Source organism: Amphiprion ocellaris, chromosome 1 (assembly GCF_022539595.1).
Source record: "Amphiprion ocellaris isolate individual 3 ecotype Okinawa chromosome 1, ASM2253959v1, whole genome shotgun sequence".
Taxonomy (NCBI): domain Eukaryota; kingdom Metazoa; phylum Chordata; class Actinopteri; family Pomacentridae; genus Amphiprion; species Amphiprion ocellaris.
In genome coordinates, this window is record NC_072766.1 from 5,119,662 (window position 1) to 5,143,221 (window position 23,560).

General features: G+C 39.4%; 1 protein-coding gene across 3 annotated transcripts; it reads left to right on the forward strand.

Annotated features, from left to right (window-relative positions):
- The first annotated feature begins 5,842 nt into the window (after positions 1-5,842).
- On the forward strand, positions 5,843-22,647 carry itgb6 (integrin, beta 6). 3 transcript variants are annotated; one of them, XM_035945672.2, is made up of 16 exons: positions 5,843-6,008; positions 10,860-10,929; positions 11,187-11,266; positions 11,444-11,642; positions 11,722-11,968; positions 12,111-12,276; positions 12,386-12,547; positions 12,647-12,742; positions 13,014-13,103; positions 14,339-14,473; positions 17,047-17,464; positions 17,534-17,756; positions 18,227-18,321; positions 20,315-20,431; positions 20,512-20,678; positions 22,092-22,647. In XM_035945672.2, the coding sequence occupies exons 2-16, from the start codon at positions 10,875-10,877 to the stop codon at positions 22,188-22,190; spliced, it is 2,349 nt and encodes a 782-aa protein (XP_035801565.2). In that variant the 5' UTR covers positions 5,843-6,008; positions 10,860-10,874; the 3' UTR covers positions 22,191-22,647. The 3 variants fall into 3 exon arrangements, with proteins under 3 accessions (XP_035801565.2, XP_035801566.2, XP_023120422.2); XM_035945673.2 differs by lacking the exon at positions 5,843-6,008 and having other exon boundaries at positions 10,720-10,929; positions 12,389-12,547; XM_023264654.3 differs by lacking the exon at positions 5,843-6,008 and having other exon boundaries at positions 10,721-10,929.
- The last annotated feature ends 913 nt before the right edge of the window (positions 22,648-23,560 follow it).

Genomic DNA, 23,560 nt, shown 5'->3' on the forward strand with positions numbered 1-23,560 from the left:
TTGCTCATCAACGACTGAACACTCACCTGCATGAAAACCCTCCAAGTGACATTTCTGCCGCTGTATTTTTAATGGAACTGGCCTATTCTGAGTCAAATTTGGGACACATTTGAAAGCATTAAACCTTTTAATTCAACCAGTGTACACTATTTTTAGGAACCAACAGCACAGCAACAACGTTTACTACTAACTGCGGCTAAGCATTTACAAATTTTCGGTAAAAACTGAGTGCGAATGTTAAGAGGTTAATCATTTTTGGACAGAGCAATGAGACATATCAGGACAAAACCTGCAAAAGCAATACAGCAAAAAATACAGATTATTACCAGCCTTAGGCTTTAAGACAAAACAAATTATATTTATAGCTGTAATCACAGGCAAGTTTAGAGATGAAGAGATTTACTTTTCTTCTTTTGTATACCAGTCAGAGAGACAGATTTCAAAAGAAAATGAATGCAGCAGAGACATCAAGACTTTAAATCCCAGTTCTGAGTATAGCTCCAGAAGTGTTATATCCTACAATTCCCATAGTGCACCTCTTAACATATGTCTTTAGATCCTCTCTTTCATCTGGTACAGGGTTGGAAGTTTAAAATTCTGCTTCTCCAGTCTTTAATCAAGGTTTTCCATTAAAATTCATCCAAGCTAAGACAAGCCACAATGGCATTCGGAGTTTATTTGTTTTAAATACGGAAATCTCCCTCCAGAGCGACTAAAACATACAAATGTATTCCCATGCTGCATGTGACACCCTTCCCACTGTCACTAGGCGATCTATTCCAACCAATTTGTGACTCTAGTAATGTGCTTGACCAGAGAGAATGTACATATATCTGACCCCAACAACCATAATTCCTCTGAGCACACAGTAAATACATTGTCAAGAGGAAATCCTCAAACAAGCTGCTTGGCTGTTTGGATTATCTGGCAGCAGAGGGCACTATGAGTCAAAGCTGTCCAGCAAATCCAAACCCAGACACAAATTTCAAGCTTGGATATATTTTTTGTGTGACTATGTCTGATCTTATGCATGCTACTTATGACGGATCAGATGAGCAACAAGTGCAACATGTGTGCTCATGCCTCAACCCTTTCCTGCACTATTTCGGGCACACAGCCTTTGTAGTTTCACTCTCACACCGGATCTCCCTTCTTAAGCTCGGACTTAGCACAGCTGATCCCGGAGACATAAAGGCACCATGCCCCCCATCTCCTACCAGTCGAAGGGGATCAAAACCAAAGGGGCGCGAGATTAGTCAATCACACCCGCCGAGACACACCACTCATCTAACTCCGACACCAGGGGTATGCATCCACTCAGCTCCTGCACACACTCGTGTCAATCAAATGTCTACTGTGAGGGCATCAAACCTTTAACCTAAGATATGAGCAGAGCTGAGATTCTGTCTCACTCCTTCCTCTACTCCAATGTCTGTCTCTCTTTTAATTCTCCACAGCTGAGGGGACACATGGCGCTGATCCCTCGAGAAGGACCAAGGTCAGGGTCGGGGCACAGACGTAAAGAGGCCTGCTATAGTATCCAGTATCATTCCTTTAGTCCCATACACATCCACACTTCAACACATGGGATACATCCAGAAGATGCAGAGAGTTACTGCTCGTTACTGTCCACAATGTAATTTACAGATCTCAAAAAAAGTGTTATAGGATATATTTAAAGAAAAAGTCAAAACGGGATATCCAAATAAACAGTAAACTGTTATTTAATGTACAGCGAAGGGCTTCAACTTCCAGTTATTAAAGTTGACTAAAGTTATCCAGTTGACTTTGTTCTATCTAAATGTGGGAAAATTGTTTTTAAAAAGAAATGAATGCCCTCAGATTTCTTGCTCTGTCCAACCAAGTCCAAAAGATTCATTGTCCACCCGCATTTAACGAACAAGAGCAGAAAATACTCACAAACGAGACCTTAAAGCAGAGACTACCCAATTATATATACAAATGATTAACTACTTAATAAATCATTCATGATTCCAGCCTCTACATGTGAACATTTATTGCTTTTAATTAATTTACTGATAGAATTTTAAAATAACTTTCAAGTTAAGACAACTGGTTGGGCAAAACAAGCATTATGAAGTTAATTGTGATGGCATGACGCACTTTTTTCAGCATTATTACAAACAATCAAGTCATTAATCAAGAAAATAATCAAGAGATAAATCCACTATTAAAACAATCATTGGATGCAGTCCTATGTGAAATAGTTATAAATTTCACTTCAACAGTAAAATGGCTCCTATTTTATTTTTATTTATACATTTATTTAATTGGGACAGAAAAAGAAGCATTGTTATAATAATCGATGCCATGTTCATAGGTCAATAGCTAACAGCTAATTCACAGACCAGGTCCCTAAGCATTATTGCATCAGTAAGAATAATCTTCAAGGGACATTTTTGCTGCATTATAAATATTTTTACTTGTAATTTAATCGTTTTACAGTGCGGTGTTAATACCACTGCTAAGTTCAGCCTCAGCTCTGAAAAAAATATATATTCTGATTTGAGTATAACCTGATGAAAAACAAGTATAAATGTAAAAATGTCTTTTGATGTTTGGTAGTGTAATGAATAAAATTTCAGGCTCATGTTCTGCCTGTACAAAGCTGCAGAACTCATGGTCATATCTGGATTACAACAAACAGGTAGAAGCCTGTGCCAGCATACATCTCTAAGAGTCACTTCAAGGGGTTAAAACAGAACGTTACATTGTGTTGCATTGTTCTAATCTGGGTATTAAATATGTCAAGTAAAATACTGCTTCTTAACCTAAAAATCACCCAAGAAAAAGCAGAGAAGTTTGTGTTTTAATAAGTTAGATTTAAAGTAGAAGTGCAGCGCTCTCTGTAGACTGGTCTACAAAAAGTTACAGTATGTCTGCAATTGAATGTTCTTGTTATAAACCTTTCCAATCTGAATGTATTCTGATGTTTAACATGGTTAGTGATGCAATCAGAAAGAGTAGACAGCCTTAATGGAGATTGTTCAACAGCTAATAGCAAACTTCAATCAAATTTTGATATTTTTAACATAGTGAAAGTGCTATTCTCTATTTTCTGGCTTTCCAAACACATTTCAACAACACTTCATCAGAAGTACAGCAAAGGTCAAACCTTTGTTACTAAACTGAATAATGAAAGGAGTATTTGTTGGCACTTCCTAACTCTAATTCCTGTTATTTTAACAACATTATACACAGTTCCTTAGTGGTTCAGTCATTATACAGTCAATAAAGAGACTTCATCAATAACCCTGTTTGTCTTTTCTTCTTTTGTGTTGATTTCTTCTTCTTGCACATTTTGTAGTTGCAGTAAATGTCAAATCATCACAGTAGAGCGAATAAAGATGAATCTGCAACACAGGCTGATGAAACTGTCCTACATTTTGGATTGTCTAAGTATTGCCACTAACCTGAAGACAGATCTGTTTTTCTTTGTTAACCCAAAAATGATTGGCTGTTGGTTTTCACAGAACAGCCATTATACATAGTTTTTGTACAAATTCTGCTGTTATAGGTCCGTATAGGAAGAGGGATGTCTGTTGTACTTCCTGTAGCTTCTTCTGTTTAGCTATGCTACTGGCATGTCTGTATGTGTTGTTTGGTCCAGAATGAAGTGTCTCAACAACTGTTGGACAGATATGGACGTTTGTAAAGACGTTCACGGTCCCCATATGATGAATCTTAAAGATTCTGGTAAATCCCTAACCTTTTCTCTATAGCAAAACTGTGAGGTTGACGTGCAAAAAAATAGGATTATTGCTGTGAAAGTGTGCATTCATGGTCCTCAGAAGACGTTGGTGAACCCCTGACTTTCCATCTATCATACAACTATAAAGTTGACAGTTTTGACTTTTTGTGAAATATCTCAGCAACTGTTGGATGGATTGCTTGGAAAGTTTGTATAGACATTCATATCACACTACAGACAAGGTGACAATTTTGTCTTTTGTTAAAACGTCTTGACAACTATTGGCTGGATTGCTGTGAAAGTTTGCATTTATTATCCCCAGAAGATGAATTCTACTGTCAGTGAACCCTAGACCTTTCCTCTATAGCATCATTGGGAGACCAAAAGTTTTGACTTCTTGTGAAATATCTTTGGAAATATTTAATGAATTACTGTGAAATTTCCATTCATGGTACCCAGAAGATGAGTCATACAGATGTGTGTGAACCCTTGATCTTTCTTCTATCGTACCATCATGAAGTTGACAGTTCTGTCATTTAGTTACATATCTCAACAACGATTGGATGGACTGTGTGAAAGTTTGTATTCATCTTTCCCAAAGGATGAACCCAGCAGACTCTGGCAAACCTTTGACCTCCATCACACCACCATGAAGTTGACAGTATTTTCTTTTGTAAATTATCTTAGCAACTGTTGGATGAATTGCTATGAACATTTGCATTCATGGTCCCCAGAGGATGAACATATCAGATGTTGGTGAACCTCTGAACTTCCCAGTATCGCACCACTGTGAAGTTGACAGTTTTGGCTTTCTGTAAAATATTTCAGCAACTGTTGGAAGGAATTCTATGAAAGTTTGTTCCGACGTTCATTGTATCCAGAGGATACGTCTTGCAGATGCTTGTGAATCTATGACCTTTCTTCTATAGCAAAACTGTGTAGCTAACAGTTTTGACATTTTGTCACAGGTCTACAAGTATTGAAGGGATTGCTGTGAAAGTTTGCATTCATGGTCCTCAGAATACAGTCCCCAAAAGATGAACCTTACCTATAGTTTGTGAAATATCTTGACAACCATTGAATGGAATGCTGTGAAATTTGGTGCACGTTAATGGTCATCAGATGATGAATTGTAATAATTTTGTCTCCTAACTTTCATTTTTCATCCTTATCAGGTCCAAATTTCTTTTTGCGCAACATTATGACCAAATACCTGAAAAAAATGACATTCCCATCAGCCTCAGCTCCACTTTGTGTTCTTTGCTTATCACAGAATGTTTGCAAGTTCCCAAAACAATACGCTGGTGAATATTACACCTGCTAAACATCAACATGCTGCCGTTATCACTGTGAACATAGTGGCATGCTGATGTAAATATTCAACTCCAGTGGACTTGTTTGTGGATTCTTGTTTAGAACTGAACTGAGGTTCTAGGTCTAGGAACAGAGAGTGGTGAATGTTGTACAAGTTGTAACGGCCTCTGGATCAAAACTTGTGATATTTGCAGTTATGCAATGTTCAATTCTTTTATAGGCCTTTGCTATTTTATTTTGCTCTACTCACATACTGCATGTGTACACCTGCATTCCTGGCATACCGCAGTGAGAAGGAGGCTGTATCACAGTGCCGGCACTCCTTCTTTCTGCTTCCTCCTCCTCCTCATTGCAGGAAGTAATTGAACTTGAGCAAACATGTGCACACACACACACAATCCAGACTAATGACACACTCCTTGCTTTGAGTGTTGTGGTGCAAGTTCGCACCAGCTTCAGCCTCTAGAGTGCAACACTGGCCCATCAGTCGTGTCGTCTCTTAATAAAGAAGCAGCCTCCTGTGGAAGTCTCACAGCCAGCAGTTGTTACTGTCACTCATTATCATTACGGCCTCCCCCCCCCCCCCACACACACACACACACACACACACACACACACACACACACACACACACACACACACACACACATGGGCAAGCTGGATCTTGTACAAACACCCACACATGACCCAAGTATGCATGCACACACGCTCACCCACTTTCAGATGCGAGCGTGCACACACACACACACACACACTCTGAAACACACATGAGCCAAGGAGCATGGGCAGCAGGGTCACCCTAGCGCCATGCTTCATAAAGGGCGCTGTTACAATAGGTTTACTGTTACTCTGACTGAGAGCCGGGACACAATAAGAGCGAATGTTTTGGCCTGATGATCTCCCATTCCTCTCCATTTTTCACTTGATGACAAGGAAGAAAGACTGAGACGGGACAGCATGTTATCAGAGGACGGCTCTGAAGGTGAGTCGGCTCATTGCAGGGTGTCAGGGTATACTTCCGTTTCTATGCATAGTAAATGTGCACAGCGCTGACATCTGGGGGAATAATTTATGGATGCATGAATTTTGATGAGCTTGATACTCTTTTAAAAATCACATCAGACTAAAACAGTACTGTCAGACTTCTGGGAGGAAAGTCTTCATTTCCTGACCCAGCTGAATGGCAACAGGTTTTAAATTTAGAGTAAAGTCAGGTTGGAATGTGAGACAGTGAGGTGCAACTTTGATGCCTTGTTACACCTCAGACATCTAACGGCGCTTGATCGTACAGGACACAAAATCAGCTAAAAAAAATGAGATGCTGTGAAAAATGGTGCTTGATTGCATCATATTGAGGTATTTCAGGAGAGGAGAGGAGAGGAGAGGAGAGGAGAGGAGAGGAGAGGAGAGGAGAGGAGAGGAGAGGAGAGGAGAGGAGAGGAGAGGAGAGGAGAGGAGAGGAGAGGAGAGGAGCGAGGAGAGGAGAGGAGAGGAGCGAGGAGAGGAGAGGAGAGGAGCGAGGAGAGGAGACAAATTAAAGGTAGATTGTCAGAGAGAAAATGAAATGAATTAGACTAAAGGAGGCTTAGGTGAAAAGGCAGTTTCACTGATGGACACATGGGAAAGATGGATCAAAACACCAAGAGGATGAGGAGAGAGGAGTGTCGATGAGAGACCAAAGGAGGAAAAGAAGGGGTGAGAAGGGTGAGAGGGGTTGGTATAAGAGGCGAGGAGGTGGGGTTTGGTTTGAGGTGACAGATGGGACTCACCCAGATTCAAAGGGGTGTGGTGCTGAATTGTGAGATTCCTCTGAGTTGGGATATTTGCACTGCAGCTGTCAATGGTGCAACACCTACACAGTTCCTCCCTCCTCTCCCCCCCGGCACACTCATACGATCATGTTTCATATCTTGTGATCAGGTCGCCTGCTTTGTTTTCGTCCCGAGTTAATTGTCAAGCTGAGAAATTCTTCCCAGACAATGGCGTGTATTCAAGTTCTCCTGCTGTTAAATATTAACATTACCTTCGGTTATGGTGTCTGGGTTATAAAGCTCAGCGATTGTATTTGCCTACTGCGAGGCCTGTCTGAGTTTTATTTTTCCTCTACAGCCAAAGTTCAATACGTGAGCGAGTTTATTAGAGCGTGGCTTCATGCAAGCCTTTTACATGGATGCAGTAAAGGGTGCAAACAATCTCTTAGCAATGTGTAAAGTGATATGTATTCCTATAACACCTTTTAAATCCACAGTCATAGTGATGTTTAATGGAACAACAACTTTAGGGTAATGGTCAAGTACAGAAAAGCAGAATGAAATACAAAACCATTGGAGCAATAAGTTATATAAATAGCAGCCTATATGTGGATTTTTACTCTAGGGATGCTGTTGATTGTACATTAAAAAAAATGCATAGGTTCAACAAAATATCTCTTTTTGAGCTATGAAATTGGGTTCAACCAATGAACTATACTGAGTTTGGTGAATTACTTTTTCCTACACAATCGGTTGTGTTTTAAATGACCATTTACTTAATAATTGGTTGCATGAAGACACATTTTTATTTTTAGGTTTTTAAGCACTTGGAACCCTGAACTTAAAGTGTACAAAAATTAAGCTATCAAGCCAAATTATTAAATTATTTTACCACAACTTGAATTTAGTTTGAATTTAATTAATGCATAAATCTCTGTTTAAAATACATAAAAAAAATAAGTCGGTGTAATTTACCATCATTATTGGGTCAATACAACTCCTAATAATAATGTTTACAACTTATCTAATCAATAAATTTCAATGTTTATCTTCCAATTCTGAATTAAATGAAGAGGTGGGAACAGGTCCCCTGAACTACATTTTAAGAGTGTACTAAATCAAGTTAAAATGCGTTCCCACCTTCTTTTACGGAGCGGTGACCTTATTTCATTTCTAATCGAGTGTCATTGTGTTATCAGCTTTTGTAACCAATGTGATTAGCAGAAAACAAGGTTATCTGTCCAGTATAGGCTAATCAATACAGTGGAGGGTAAAGCACTCAGATCCTTAACTGAAGTAAAAGTACCACTACAATAAAGTATTGAATCAAACTTCTGTGTAAGTCAAAATACACAATAGCAGCATGTAATGAAGTGAATTACTCAAGGCGACACAGATATATTTTCAATATTAACCAGTATTGATATATTGGTTAATGTGGAGCTACTTTATGTACTAGTACAGCAGGGTAGTTTAGTCCAGTGGTTCCCAACCTGGAGGTTAGGCCCCTCCATAAGGTCTCTAAACAAAACTACCGGGTCAAAGGGTGGAAAATATCATATATATATTAATATTTTTCTCTCTAACTTTGGCTTTGTTTTTGTGAAATAATGAACAGTTTTACCGGTTGAAATTAAAAAGCGTGATATATTATTTTGGTGGAATTGCTAACCATCAATAGACATGTGAAAGAGACAAAGAGTCCTAAACACACACTGCTTTTAGTACTTCATAGAGGGAAACACTGCTTTACTCTTCATTGTACACTTCATTGTAGCCTCTAGTAGTGTAATCTATATATTTCTGTGAAAATCTGAATGAAATGAAAGATGAGTGTATGGAACGATAATTATAATATTCTCTCTGTAATGTGGAGGAATAGAAGCATACATAGAAGCACTCTTTTACTTATACTTGATATGATCACTACTATTACTTTTGTATGTATGTATGTATGTATGTATGTATGTATGTACGTATGTATGTATGAATGTATGTATGTATGAATGTATGAATGTATGTATGTATGTATGTATGTATGTATGTATGTATGTATGTATGTATGTACGTATGTATGTATGAATGTATGTATGTATGAATGTATGTATGTATGTATGTATGTATGTATGTATGTACGTATGTACGTATGAATGTATGTATGTATGTATGTATGTATGTATGTATGTACGTATGTATGTATGAATGTATGTATGTATGAATGTATGAATGTATGTATGTATGTATGTATGTATGTATGTATGTATGTATGTATGTATGTATGTACGTATGTATGTATGAATGTATGTATGTATGAATGTATGTATGTATGTATGTATGTATGAATGTATGAATGTATGTATGTATGTATGTATGTATGTATGTATGTATGTATGTATGTATGTACGTACGTACGTATGAATGTATGTATGTATGAATGTATGTATGTATGTATGTATGTATGTATGTATGTACGTATGTATGTATGTATGTATGTATGTATGAATGTATGTATGTATGTATGTATGTATGTATGTATGTATGTATGTATGTATGTATGTATGTATGTATGTATGTATGTATGTATGTACGTATGTATGTATGAATGTATGTATGTATGAATGTATGTATGTATGTATGTATGTATGTATGTATGTACGTATGTATGTATGAATGTATGTATGTATGTATGTATGTATGTATGTATGTACGTATGTATGTATGAATGTATGTATGTATGAATGTATGAATGTACGCTACCGTTAAAAAGTTTGGGGTCACTCAGGCAATTCCATGTTTTCCATGAAAACTCCCACTTTTATCCATGTGCTAACATAACTGCACAAGGTTTTCTAATCATCAGTGAGCCTTTCAACACCATTAGCTAACACAATGTAGCATTAGAACACAGGAGTGATGGTTGCTGGAAATGTTCCTCTGTACCTCTATGGAGATATTCCATTAAAAATCAGCCGATTCCAGCTAGAATACTCGTTTACCACATTAACAATGTCTACACTGTGTTTCTGATTCATTTAATGTTATTTTCCTTGAAAAAAACAGCTTTTATGTCAAAAATAAGAACATTTCTGAGTGACTCCAAACTGCTGAACAGTAGTGTACATGAATTAAAGTTGCTATACATTAGATAAAGATGCTCAAAAGGAGTTAAATTTCCTCTATACTAGTTAAAGTTGCTCTAAAAGAATTAAAGTTGCTCCATAGCAGTTAAAGTTGCTCTATATTGGTTAAAGTTGCTCTAAATTAATTAAAGTTGTCTACATTAGTTAAAGTTGCTCGAAAGGAGTTAAAGTTTCTCTACATTAATTAAAGTTGCTCTACATTAATTGAAGTTGCTCTGTTCAGCTACATTTCTGATTAATTTAATATTATCTTCAGTTTAAAAACACTGCTTTCCTTTTTTTTTTTAAAAAAAAAAAAAAAAAGGACATTTCTAAATACTAAGTTTTTATTAAGTGACCCTAAACTTTTGAATGGTAGTGTATGTATGTTTGTATGTATGTATGTATTATTATTATTGTCATTCTTCTTCTTCTTCTTCTTATTGTTGTTGTTGTTGTTATCACTTGCTCTCCCATTCCTGTAGCCTTCATACTCTTACAATGACCTGGATGACTGAGAAACTACGCAAACCTTTACAAGCTTCTTTATCTTAAAAAAATAAAAACTCCCCCCATACTGACTTATTCTGTTCCAGTTCAACACGTGACTAAGTGCGATTTGCAGGAACTACACCTGATTCATTCTGAGCAAATCGGGCAACTAAATCTGCATACATGGGTTTGATTTCCTCTTTGCCCGCCTCGCTCTGTCTCACCTGGACGGATGTGACATAAAAGGCAGCGCAGGTAGAACAGCCTCACCTCCCCTTCCTCCTCCTCCTCCTCCTCCTCCTCCTCCTCCTCCTCCTCCTCCTCCATCCAGGTAGTGCGGCTCGGCAGCGCTCTCCTCTCCCGTCTGTTCTCGGCTGTGGAGAGTGAGGCATGACGCTGGATATGTTTCCCTCCTGTCAATATGAAAAGAACTTGAAGTATTCCGATTTTTTTCTCTACCTTCCGGACCAGTAACCTCACGGACTAATGGGGCTTCTACTGCTGAGCCTGATTCTCCGGTACTGGATCAACACCGTGGAGGGTAAGCTGCACTTCTGTTGGAAAAAAAAAATCAAAGGCAGCACGTTTGTCAAGTGCAAACAGAGTGAGAAGTCATCAATGCTGTGCTGGCATTGACTGGTGTTTTATTTTGAAAAGCCGGTTTAATAAAAATGTGTTAGCTTTTAATGCACTTTGTCACAACAATATACATGTTTTAAAAAGAAAGTTAAAAAAAATTAGATTTCCTCTCTGGTGATATTTTTGAAACGATCTGGCCGATGTCTGTCTGTGCTGCAGGATCATGTTCAGCTGGCAGCGCTGTGACTTGTGACCAGTGTGTGCAGCTCAGTCCTGACTGTGCCTGGTGCAGGCAGGAGGTAAGCAGCCATGTATACCACATACAACATGTGAGCAAAATGCATTCAAAACTATAGGACTTTCAAGCAAAATGGAACTGCACGAGTAGCTCAAATGCAGATAATGCTTTATGGCATGCTGTAAAACAATCTCAGTCTTCCATTTGTAAACAGCATGATTTCTCCTTTGCATCTCAGAATTTCACAGACTGGTTTTCAGTCACAGAAAGATGTGACACACTGGATATCTTACTAGAAAAGGGATGTGCCAGGGGCCAACTGGAGTTCCCCATTTCCAAAGGCCAAATCCTCCAGGATCAGCTGCTCGGGAAGAAGACGCTTCATTCCAACAGCACTCAGATCTCCCCTCAGAAGATGGCCCTCAAGCTGCGACCTGGTACGTAGTCTAGACTTTTTTATATTGATGATCTTCCTCCATTATCAGGCACATTAAAGTGATCTGTCTTTATTGACAGGCAGCCAGGTGACTTTCCAGGTTCAGGTTCAGCACACAGAGGACTATCCTGTGGACATCTACTACCTGATGGACCTGTCGGCGTCCATGTTCGATGACCTGGAGATGATCAAAGACTTGGGCTCCACTCTGTCTAAAGAGATGGCCAACCTCACCAGCAAGTTCCGAATGGGCTTCGGCTCCTTCGTGGAGAAGCCGGTCCTGCCGTTCATCAAGATCACAGAAGAAGAGCTGGCCAATCCCTGCAGGTAGCACAGTAAACATGAAAACATGACCAGAGGTTTCAACAACATCCTCTTTTTCCAAGGCTGGAAATTTGAGCAGTGTCACCTCAGAGAATCTTATTTTTCAAATGTTTGTTTTTGTTTTTTTCTTTCTGGTGTGCTACAGGGAGGTTGGCTTCACCTGCCTGCCAACATTTGGCTATAAACACGTCTTGTCTCTGACAAGCAACACTGACAAGTTCAACGAGATAATCACCATGCAGCATGTATCTGCAAATGTGGACGTGCCGGAGTGCGGCTTCGACGCTGTCATGCAAGCAGCAGTTTGTGGGGTAACAGCTTTTAAATATTCAAATAGCTGTAACCTTAGATGTTAGTTTGTGATTCTACCTTGTGAACTTTATGTTTTGATCAGTCAGTGCAGTTTGTGTGTTCTGATAGGAGAAGATAGGCTGGAGGAATGACTCCATGCGCTTGCTGGTGTTTGTCAGTGATGCTGACTCACACTTTGGGATGGACAGCAAAATGGCGGGAATTGTGATTCCCAATGACGGACAGTGTCACCTGGACGCCAACAATGAATACTCCATGTCCACATTGCAGGTAGACCCTCAAAGCTCCTTCTTTGTAAGACTTAGATGCAGTTTTTCCCATTTTCTTCATTTAAACCAGTGCTGACCTTCACCTTCTATTGTCTTTCAGGAGTATCCGACTCTCGGGCAGCTGGTTGATAAGGTGGTGGAGAACAACATCTTGCTGATATTTGCTGTCACAGAAGAGCAGGAGCGCAACTACAGGGTAACACCTCCTTCCGATAAAGTTGTTAATTTCTTTCCAGTGAAAGAATTCCAGAGTAGAAAACTGCAAAAAATGCCAGTGTTTGTGGGAGTTTACCGAGGTTAGCATATTTATCTATTGAGCTGCATTCAAACCTGTTAGAACTAGACCGCTTTACTTCCCCGCATTTTTTTTTTCTGTACTTTATATTTGGGCTATTGAGCCAAGTCTGCCCACATTTGTAATAGTGACTTTGCTATTTATCTGTGTGTTTTGTTTTTTTTTCACTCAGAACTATGCAAATCTCATACCTGGCGCCACAGTCGGAGTCCTGGCGACAGATTCGCAGAACATCCTGGAGCTGATTGTAACAGCATACAAAGTAAATAAACAGTCTCACCGATCTGGATGTGCTGGTAGGCAGCGTGTGCCGGCACCAGTCATGAGAAATAAGCCAGAAAACACCTGCCATTATGAAAACAGTGACGAGAAGACAGGAACTCTGTTGTTTTAATCAGGTTTCTTGAACATGAGCAGGAGCTACACTTCTGAACGTCATCATTTACACATGACAGTATCTCTACTTTCTCTATTCCCTCTCATTCTCCTGCTTTTCTGCTTCCATTTTTTCCTCTTTTACATTTTTCCCTCTGCCACCCGGTTGCTTTGCATCAGCATGTTTGGCAGCAAGTCCCTGCTTGTCCCATCTGTTTGATCTCCTCGCCTCTCTGCCTCTGACTTACTCCTTCTTCCTCACTCTATCTCCTTCTGTCTTTGTCCATATCTGTCCATCTATCTCCTGCACTGCGTTGTTCCTTCTAAATCCCCCCCTCCAGGCGGCGATGACTGGCGGTGGGTGTGCAGTCCTCTAATTACTTCATCAGTTACGTCTTTTACACCCACATTTAGTCTCTGCCACGTTAACCGCACCAGGAGAGGAGTCCCTGTTATCACGCTGATTGTAGATGTGGTGCTTTGAAGAAATGCAACACAAACAGGAGGATATTTAGTGATGCTACATCGATGATTAGTGTTTATACCTACCTGCAATTTTGGATTAATGTTTTGTGGATAGATACTCAAACCACCCTGCTCTAAATACGCATATTTACTGAATAACACGGTTTGAATCTGCTTTAGCTGCCTAATCTGTGGGTGTATCCCATAAATGTTCCTGTCTTTTCTCCACCTTGGTAACACTGAAGTACAATTGCAGGCCTACAGCGAACACACAATTAACCCTGTGTTAGCACCCAGACAGTGTGTCAGAGAGTTCATTAGTCAGTCAAACAGTCGTTTCTCAGGCTGAGGTTAGCTGTCACTCTTTCCTCAGGTGCTTTGTGTGGTGCAGCACACCTGGGACGATGACTCACCCAAAAAAGAGAATTAGATAGGAGGTTTCAAACGGTCTCGGCACATTACAGGTCAGCGCAGGGTGAAAGTAGAATTGCACTCACCGCCTTGGAAATCCTGCTTCATGATAACACAAGGCATTATATGTCTGTATTAGATGTTAGTGTTTTCAAGAGGAAGACCTTGTGTTCTGTACCAAGCTGTGCTGCGTGTTGCTTTCCCATATAGCCTGCTGTAATATAGTCTATATGAACTGTTTTCTAGGAACTGCGTTCAGAGATTGAACTCGAGGTCCTTGGAGACACAGAGAAGCTGCAGATGTCCTTCACAACCATCTGCCCAAATGGGACCGTCCTGCCTGATCTGAAACGCTGCTCCAACATCAAACCGGGAGAGACGGTCAGTTGCCTCAGCTTTAAACTGCTTTTTTCTGTGTTTGCGCAGCACAACTTACAACGGCAAGGGTAGTTCAAAGAGGCAACTGACAAACTAATGAGACGGATAAGATAGTAGACGGACAGGAACAATTAAACAACTGTGGACACCAAAAATTAATCAAAAAAACCCAGAGATATAAGAACAAATTGTGAACAACGGCTCTCAGCATAAAAGCTGAAAGCTGCCTTAATGAAAGTGTTTGTCCTTCACTTAAAATCAATTAAAAGAAAATCTAGTTAATATATTAAGGCCATTTAGGCTGAAAACTAGTAAAATCATTTTGAAAACAATGTGAGAACTCACAGCAACCTCTGCAGAAATCTGAGTGTGTCTAATTTGTGTTCATCTTTGTAAGCTGTACCTGATTATTGCCTACTTTGGGTACATGAGTGTGTGACACTAGTCAATCTGTGAGTGTTGCTCTAAATAGATATAATAATCCCATTATTTTTTTCAGATTATTTAAAACGTGAATTTAATGACATCTGCTATATACCTTTAAGCTTCCCTTTAACAACATTTTTTTTAAAACCTTGACCTCGAAAACAATCTTCACATATTGTCAAGTAACGGCTATAAAACTGTCCAGAATGAACTACCTAGGACTCTATGGATAAGAGGGAATTAGGAGAATTTTGAAATACTTCTTATCTTTATCACCAGGCCAGAGTAAGATTTGAAATCCAGCAAAAGTCTTTAATTCTGCTGAATCAAAACGGTAAATTAGAGAGCACAAACAGCCTTTTGATAATGAGTCAGTAACATGGATGATTTTGAACCTGTTCCAAAAATAACATCAGCTGTCTGTTTGTCAGATGTACATTTTAGTAAATACACTTTTGAAGCCTTTCTCCCTCTAAGCACTTGTAATGAATAGTTCAGTCTTAAGCTTTTGAGATGTTAAAAAGGCATGAACTGGTCCTGTGTGAGATCATACCACACCACAGAAAGTAGAGTGATCTCTCTGTTTTACCTGGAGATGCAAACATTAGCTGATTAATCAGTGAGTAAAATGTCAGAAGAATAACTGCACAGTTGACAGTTAATTCATCCGTTTAGTAATTTTTTCATGCAAAAATAGCAAACACATTATTGTTTCAGTGTCCCAACTGTGAGGATGTGCTGTTTCACTACTTGCATAGCAGTTAACTAAATATTTGTAAGTTGTTTTTTTTTGAGTTGCAGCCCAAATTTTTCTTTTTTCTTTTCTTTTCTCTATTTATCTAGATGGTTATGATAAATTAAATAGTAAAGCTGATAGTATTGTATATTTTTCTTACTGTCAACAAAATCCATGAAAAAATCTAAACCAAGGACTTTGCACTGTAGCTTTTAGCCAGTGTTACTTAAAACAGACCAAATAGTGCTTGTGTTGTACAATGTTTTCAGAGATGCATTAATATGCTTTGATTTTAGTATTTATGGTAGCTGCCCAGCTAGAACTTCTTTCTGTTTCAAAAACATTCTAACAAATTCTGCAAAGTTCTACTAATGTTTTCAATGGGAAGTTTTCTTTTAGTTCCCAGAATGTTCTGCTTAAAGGTAGGATGACTAATGACAGTTAGATCATTATGCCCAGATATTTTCAAAACTGTATGTTGCACTGAGAGCGTTCTTCTTTAATTAACAATGTAGAACTTCATGGGAACGTTTTATAAATTCCCTAATGTGTTCACTCAACAACATCCAACATCCCCAAAATATCAAAGAACGTTGCAGATGGAACGTTCCACCTTTGTTAATATATCACTGTCGAGGAACGTGTTATAAAGGAAGTTCTGTCATCTGAGGTCTCAGTGACATCTGGAAAACATTTTTGGAATGTTGGTTTGAGAACGTTCTTCTCTTGTTATTGTGAGAATGTTTTATAGAGGAATGCTGGATAATTTGTTCCCTCAACATCTTCTCAAATCGTCTTTGGAATATTGCAGGATGAATGTTTGTTAACGTGTCACATTACAAGAACATTTTTTAAAAATCATCTGAGGCCTTGATAACGTCTGGAGAACATTTTTTGAATGTTTATTTTAAAATTTTCCTACTTTGTTATCATGGAACACAATCTGACAACATCCTCTGAACGTGGGCATTACAATATTATATTAACGGTATAGGAAGATTACTGGGAATGAAAGTATTATTGGACATTTGATTAAAACGTTTTCCACGTAGGACTTGTAGATGACCAACGTTGTGGGAACGTTCCCTGCCAGCTGGGTGGAGGGTTTATGTGGTTTGGATTCAAAATGAAATACAGAGCTCATTTTCTACTAAATAAGATAAAACTTAATTAATCCGAAGGGAACTCCCTTATGCTGATGTAGCAGAGGATGGTTTCGATCCATCGACTTCTGGGTTATGGGCCCAGCACGCTTCCGCTGCGCCACTCTGCTGTCAATTAGAGGAGCTACTGTATGATCAAGTGCAGCAGAGCTCATTTACTCGCTGTAGATCGCTGCAGCACAGAGGCTCCACAAATAAAACTCAAAAAGCTCTGTTCATGGTTGCTTTTCTTTCTCTTCTTTGCTCCTCAGGTCGTGTTCAACGTGTCTGTGGAGCTTCCAGGATGCCTGGCAGGAGTCCGGCACTTCTCCCTCAAACCGGTGGGCTTACAGGACAGCTTGGAGGTGGAGCTGGAGTCTCTTTGCTCCTGCGACTGCCAGCAGCCTCCTGAAGCCAACAGCAGCCAGTGCGCCGAGAGCCAGGGGGCTTTCCAGTGCGGCGTGTGCGTCTGTCAGCCGGGCTTCCTGGGAGCTCAGTGCGAATGTAATGAGGAGAGCGCTTTGTTGAGCAACTGCCGGGCCAACAATGAGTCCGAGCTATGCAACGGTCAGGGGGAGTGCTACTGTGGACAGTGCGTGTGTCATGCATCCAGCTTTGGCCGCATCTATGGATCATACTGCGAGTGTGACAATTACTCCTGTGTTCGCTTCCGTGGGGAGCTCTGCGGAGGTGAGTAACTCCGAATGAATCTGGATGAGTTATTGTCGCTGCGGTTGTTGAAAGATTGTCTGCTGGCAGGTCACGGAGTGTGCGACTGCGGGGAGTGTCGCTGTGAAAGCGGCTGGACGGGGGAGTACTGTAACTGCAGCAGCAGCACCGAGGCCTGCACGTCGGAGGATGGCGTCCTCTGCAGCGGCCGGGGGAAATGTGAATGTGGCCGCTGTGTCTGCTCTGTAGCCGGAGCATCTGGGGACAAGTGTGAGAAGTGTCCGACGTGTGGAGACGCCTGTAGCTCTGCAAGGTGAGAACACACTTTCAGCTGAATGCAGGTGTAATCCAGAGGATGCTTTTTCAGCTTTACCTCTGTAATTGCTGTTTCTTTACCTGAGAGATATAAAATGTTGTCGCCTTTTGCCACACGATCCGTCTTTTCTCTCGAGTTCAGGCGTATCAGGTTCTGGTCCCCTTGTTCGCATGTGTCTACACCTTCCATGTAACATCAAAAGACACCAATGTCCCCAACACGGCACTAAGAGATCTCCTTTCTCCGTTGTAAAGCAGCTGTCAGGACTGTTGCCATTTGATAGCACTGTTACAGGGCAGGCTGGCGATGGAGAGCGGCTGAAGCCTTGGGAAAAGGCTGATAAGTGACCGACACAGTGACTCCTGTGGCAGTGATTGAAGCCTCATTAAAGTTTGGCTTCCCAGGGGCTGCTGTGTCATCTGTGAGGTAAACCTGACCTCTTGTTTTTCTGCCTGTTTTACCACCAGGGCCTGTGTAGAATGCCACCTTCAAGATAAGGACGACGCTGAGTTGTGCGATCAGAGGTGCAGCGCTCCTAAAATTTCCATCAACACAACAGCAGGTAAAGGAACCCCCAAATGTACCGAGAACCAACAGTGCTGCTTTGCTATCCTCTCAGTAGTTAAGTTTGCCTGTTCAGTGATGGCTTTGGACTGCATGTTGTCACAAACACTATTCCCTGTTTGTCTCTTTCAATTTCACTATATTATAAAGTGTTTTCATGTTCTAGTTAGAACCTTTAAGCCAAGAAATAGTTAAGAAGGGACTTTTATAATGCAAAAAAACAAGACCAACTCCCACATTTGGCTACTGTTTATACATATACAGTCGATAAGGAGTGCATAGTGCTATTTCATCCTAACCTGAATGTCAAGATTAACAAGGAAAAATGTACGAAACAGTCGCTGCTGTCAACTGCCACCATGATAAAATGATCCGACACTGACAGCAGAAAAACATACACAATGTTTTCTCTGTCAACAATCACCAAGCAGGATGTCTAGCAGGTTTCAAGTCTATGCAAGTTCACTTTTATTACTCACTCATATTAGGTCAATGGAGGTAAACAGTCGAAAAACATACGTCTCATTCCACCTCAGTTCACTAAATTAAAAAAGAAAGTTCACACCTGACCATCTCATATTTGGCAGATTTTTTTGTGTTCTGTGCATATGTATGCTATTAAGTAAAATGTGTAAAATCTGGACTCACAGGTAACATTAGTTTTGAGTTAAAGATTTTTTGAAGTGCCATAAATTTAAAAATAATTTAGCTAAAGTCCTGAAATTTTGCAGAATTACTAATTTGTATGGAGTGTCTTCAGTGGTACAACCCTGCTTTGATAGAATAAGATGAAATAGTTATATGATGATGGAAATTTTGTCCAAAAATGTCTACTTTTTTCCTATTCCGATATTCCACCAACCATAAAATCTTTATTTTTCACAGTAATAGTTAGATTTTTATTTCCCTGATTGGCACCAATAGGAGCTTTAACAATATAGAGTATGGTGCCAGTCAGAGGCAGAGATTGTGAGAAAAAATGAAAATAAAGTGATTTTTTTTTGCATTTATGGCTAATATTTGAACATGTTTTGTTCAGGTATGATAGGTGAAACCACTCCAGTAGTGGTCCCATATGGTAAATCTGTATAATATTGTTACTGAGCTAATAGAAAATCATGGTTTCTCCAACTCGTATTGCTTCAAATATTTTATGAAAAGTAGTATCTTAAGCAATCATGTGTATATATCAGCCATGTTTTTGATTTTATTTCAAGATCTGTTTTAATTCAATATAACCTTGTTAGCAAAGACTTAGTCACATAGAAACATTTTTAATAAGTTAAAGGTCAAAACCAGAGTTTAGAGTTTCAGACTTTCACCCACTGGACTAAATCAGCAGTTTTCCATGATGGGAAACCTCCATCATTTTAGAAATAAGAAGTCCACCATAAACACCTTGTTGCGTGATCGCCTACCTGTGTTGTAAATGCTTGTTGTCACCAGAGTTCGTCCTCTCAGCTCAGTGTTTTTGACGGCGGTATCAACATACAGCCATGCTAACTTTCAGCGTTGGGTCAGTGATTTGGAGGAATGCCGACCTCCGTGGACTCGGGTGTCTCTCTGAAGTCTGTAGCCCCCCTCTCCTCACTAACACAACACCATCCATGTCCTTTTGGGTAGCGCGGGACAATGGGGAACATATTATTTACCTTGTTGTACAGGCAGAGCTATTGTAGTACATGTGAATAGCCAAAGGACCTGGTCTTCCTTCATAGAAAAGCTGATTTTAAACCCGCCGTACTTATGCAAGCCGAGAGGTATATCTGATTATCACGGCGGATTTTCAGGCTTCGCATGTGAAATACAATGGTGTGGTCCACACACATGAACACACACCAGATTGTAGTCTTTGATATGGAAATCAAACTGACAACACAACAGAGGAGCATATATCCTTTTACATTCTCAGCACAAAGTCAAAAGAGAAGATGATACTCAACAGATTCAGCTCCCTCCTTATGGATATGTATGTTCACGTTTCTTCTCAGATTATGACAAGGGCCCTTCTACACCGTGCACGCTCATGATGGAAAATGAGTGCTGGGTGTCATTTCATGTGCTACAAGACGAGACGGGGACCTCCGCCTACAACCCGCAGATTTATGGTAAGCTATGCAACAACATGGAAAACAAAAACTTGAGTTCTCGTGAGTCTCATCTGGTCTCATCCTCTGTCCCGTCTCAGGATGCCCGGAGCCTCCCAACATCCCCATGATCATTCTGGGGGTCTCGCTTTCCGTCGTGTGCATCGGCATCATCCTGCTGGCTGTGTGGAAAGTGCTGGTGTCGGTCCACGATCGGAAAGAGGTGGCCAAGTTTGAGGCTGAGAGGGCAAAGGCGAAATGGCAGTCGGTAAGAATTAGGGATCGAACAATATGGGTTTTCCAGGGCTGATACCGATGTTGATTATTGGTACGCAAGAAAGGCCGATGACCGATATTTGGAACCGATAAACATAAAATGTAATGTGTTACCAGCGTGTCATAGCAGAGAATCTGTCATTCCTAACTAGGCTTCTTCATTAACAAAAGGTGACTATAACTGAATATTTAAAATAGAACTAGATATGATTAAATCAGGATGTTCTCCTCTGTTTATGTGGGATCGACTGAGATTGATCAGTTTGTCTCCTGCTGTTCTTCTCTATTTTCTTAATCTTTTACTGTTCCATTACTTAAACCATTATTAGTTATTATTTTCCAGACTGTTTCAGAATAATTTGTGTCTGCTTTCTAACTTCGCCGCTAGAGATGCTAATTTGCTGGTTTGCAGTAACAGCTTGTGTTTCTTGTTCAGTCTCTGCTTGGGAAACATTTCTGAAACCACAGAGTGATGACAAAGAGGCTAGATCAGACCGGAACTAGCACATTTAACTGATCATTAATAGGCCAATAAAAATGCCGATACCAGTAATCGGAAAAATGCCAAATATCGGCCACGATAATCGACCAGCCCGATAATCAGTCTATCCTTAGTAAAAATAAGTTGTTGGAAGAATAAGTCAGATATACTGTAGCTGACTCTTCAGTGCCAGAGACCTTTGTAGTTGTTCTGCAAACTTCCTGTATTTTCATTGAGCTCCATTTAGGAATTATGATTCCAAATGATATATTAGACATCCAGTAAGTTTGTTAATATTATTGGAACAGTAAAAATAAAATCATGAGGGGGGAAATAGAGAAAACAAAGAGTTTAGATTCAGAGTCTCTTTACTCTTTTGGCCTCCCCTTAGACTAAACTAAGACTCTCCTAATACTCTCCTATCTTCTGCATCCTTTTCGGAAATTAAATGTATGTATTTATGATTTGTTTTTGAGAGTAACAGTTGAAATGAAATGGAAACAGATCTGAAAACCACAGTCAAGCTGAGCGTATTGGACAGCATAGACGCAGATTGGTCCTTTGTTGGTTTTGAAGTTGACCTAGAAATGATTGATTCCAATGAAAACAGAATTCCTTTATTGTTATTGTGCAGTGTACAAGGACATTAAGAGGCAATGCTGTCAATGCATCCACACAATCAGACAATTTTAAAAGTACAATAAAAAATCTGCAAATGTAAAATATAACATCTAGCAGGGGAAAAAATTAGTGTGCAAGTGTACCTATGAAAATAATGGGATAAGTTGTTCTTTTAAAGATAGTTTATTTGGTATATTAGGAATGATTAAAAATAGAAGACATAGAATATCCAAGCCTCAGTGTATTCGCAGCAATATTTTATTAATCTCCTTGTCTTTGTGTTTTTTCTCGGTTCCTCCTCAGGGGACCAACCCTCTGTTCAGAAGCTCCACATCCACATTTAAAAATGTAACTTATAAGAACACGGAGAGAGAAAAGATAATTACAATGGATCACTACTGATGATAAACTGGATGTCAATGCAAACCAGCATCTGAGTGCACTTAAGTGTGTGTGTGCGTGAGACTGAGAGAGAAAATTTTATACTAAATTAGATTTTGTATGAGTCTCTGTGTTGATTCAGAGACGACAGAACACAGTAGAACACTGTGAACAAACACTACATGATGAACTTGCTGCTGTAAACGTGCACTGCCGTTGTACTGACTGTTAAACACTGAACTTTTATGTTGCATGATGCCACGCAAGAATTTGTGTGTATGTGTAACATGCAGCTTGGAGAGGAGGGGTCTACATTATGAGTGGTCTACTACTGAACAAAAACTTTATTGAAATGTATGTAAATATACAGGTGTATGATGTTTTTTTAATATAAAGCAAGGCTGAGCCTTTAATGTTAATAACTTGTTGTTTGGGGTCTTTTAGTGGCATAAGGCACATAAATAAAGTTGAATTTTGACCTGTTGTGAAATTATTCTTTTGGCATTCAGGGTTTGTTATATTTTACACTGTAGTTCTTACATTTCCTCACAGATATTAGATTGATTTTATTTCTATAAGAAAATTTTAGAATGTTTACAGTGAGAAAAGTACATGTATTTACTCAGGAACTGTATGAAGGTACTTCACTTGAGTATTTCCATTTTCTCCTATTCCACTCAAGGCTAGATTACCTTTTTTGTATGTAATTTATATTTGTATGTAATTTCATGACTTGAAAAGCTATATATGAATACAAGACTATCTATCTATCTATCTATCTATCTATCTATCTATCTATCTATCTATCTATCTATCTATCTATCTATCTATCTATCTATCTATCTATCTATCTATCTATCTATCTATCTATCTATCTATCTATCTATCTATCCTTTCTTTTCAACATTTATCTTGTAAATCAACTTTATGGAAGTGCAGCAATAAATTGCTTGAGCGTTCCTTCAAAAATAACTACAACTTTGTAACTGTTCTGCTAAAACTTCATTTAACAATCGCACCTAGGCAGATTTTGAGATACATGAAAATACTCTGAATACCAACTTGTCTTCTACTCTTGTTGGTTGCATGGATAGACATCTACTCAAATCTAGAATCTTTAAATATGAAAATATTTTTCATTACTGGATATAACACGTCTACATTGCTAAATTACTGTTCCTGGTGTATGTAAAATGTGGTTTTCATGTTTCCCCATCACACTTGTGTAAGCCGACGACAGCCGTTTTAACAGAGGTGCCTCCAAAGGGGGATGAGGGGCTGAGAGGTCAAGTCATCCACTGAGACTCTAATGTCCGAGTTTCAGTGAATGCAGCAAAAATATCTGAGTGGAAGTTAAAGCAGCCTTTCTATGCCCATAACAGCATCCAGTT

What these genes read in the sequence shown, in the direction of transcription:
- itgb6 (XM_035945672.2), top strand. Translation starts at nt 10,875, where the DNA reads ATGGGGCTTCTACTGCTGAGCCTGATTCTCCGGTACTGGATCAACACC. An exon ending in CCGTGGGGAGCTCTGCGGAG is followed by an intron (nt 17,465 to 17,533) that starts GTGAGTAACTCC and finishes GTCTGCTGGCAG; the next exon opens with GTCACGGAGTGTGCGACTGC. An exon ending in CAAAGGCGAAATGGCAGTCG is followed by an intron (nt 20,679 to 22,091) that starts GTAAGAATTAGG and finishes GTTCCTCCTCAG; the next exon opens with GGGACCAACCCTCTGTTCAG.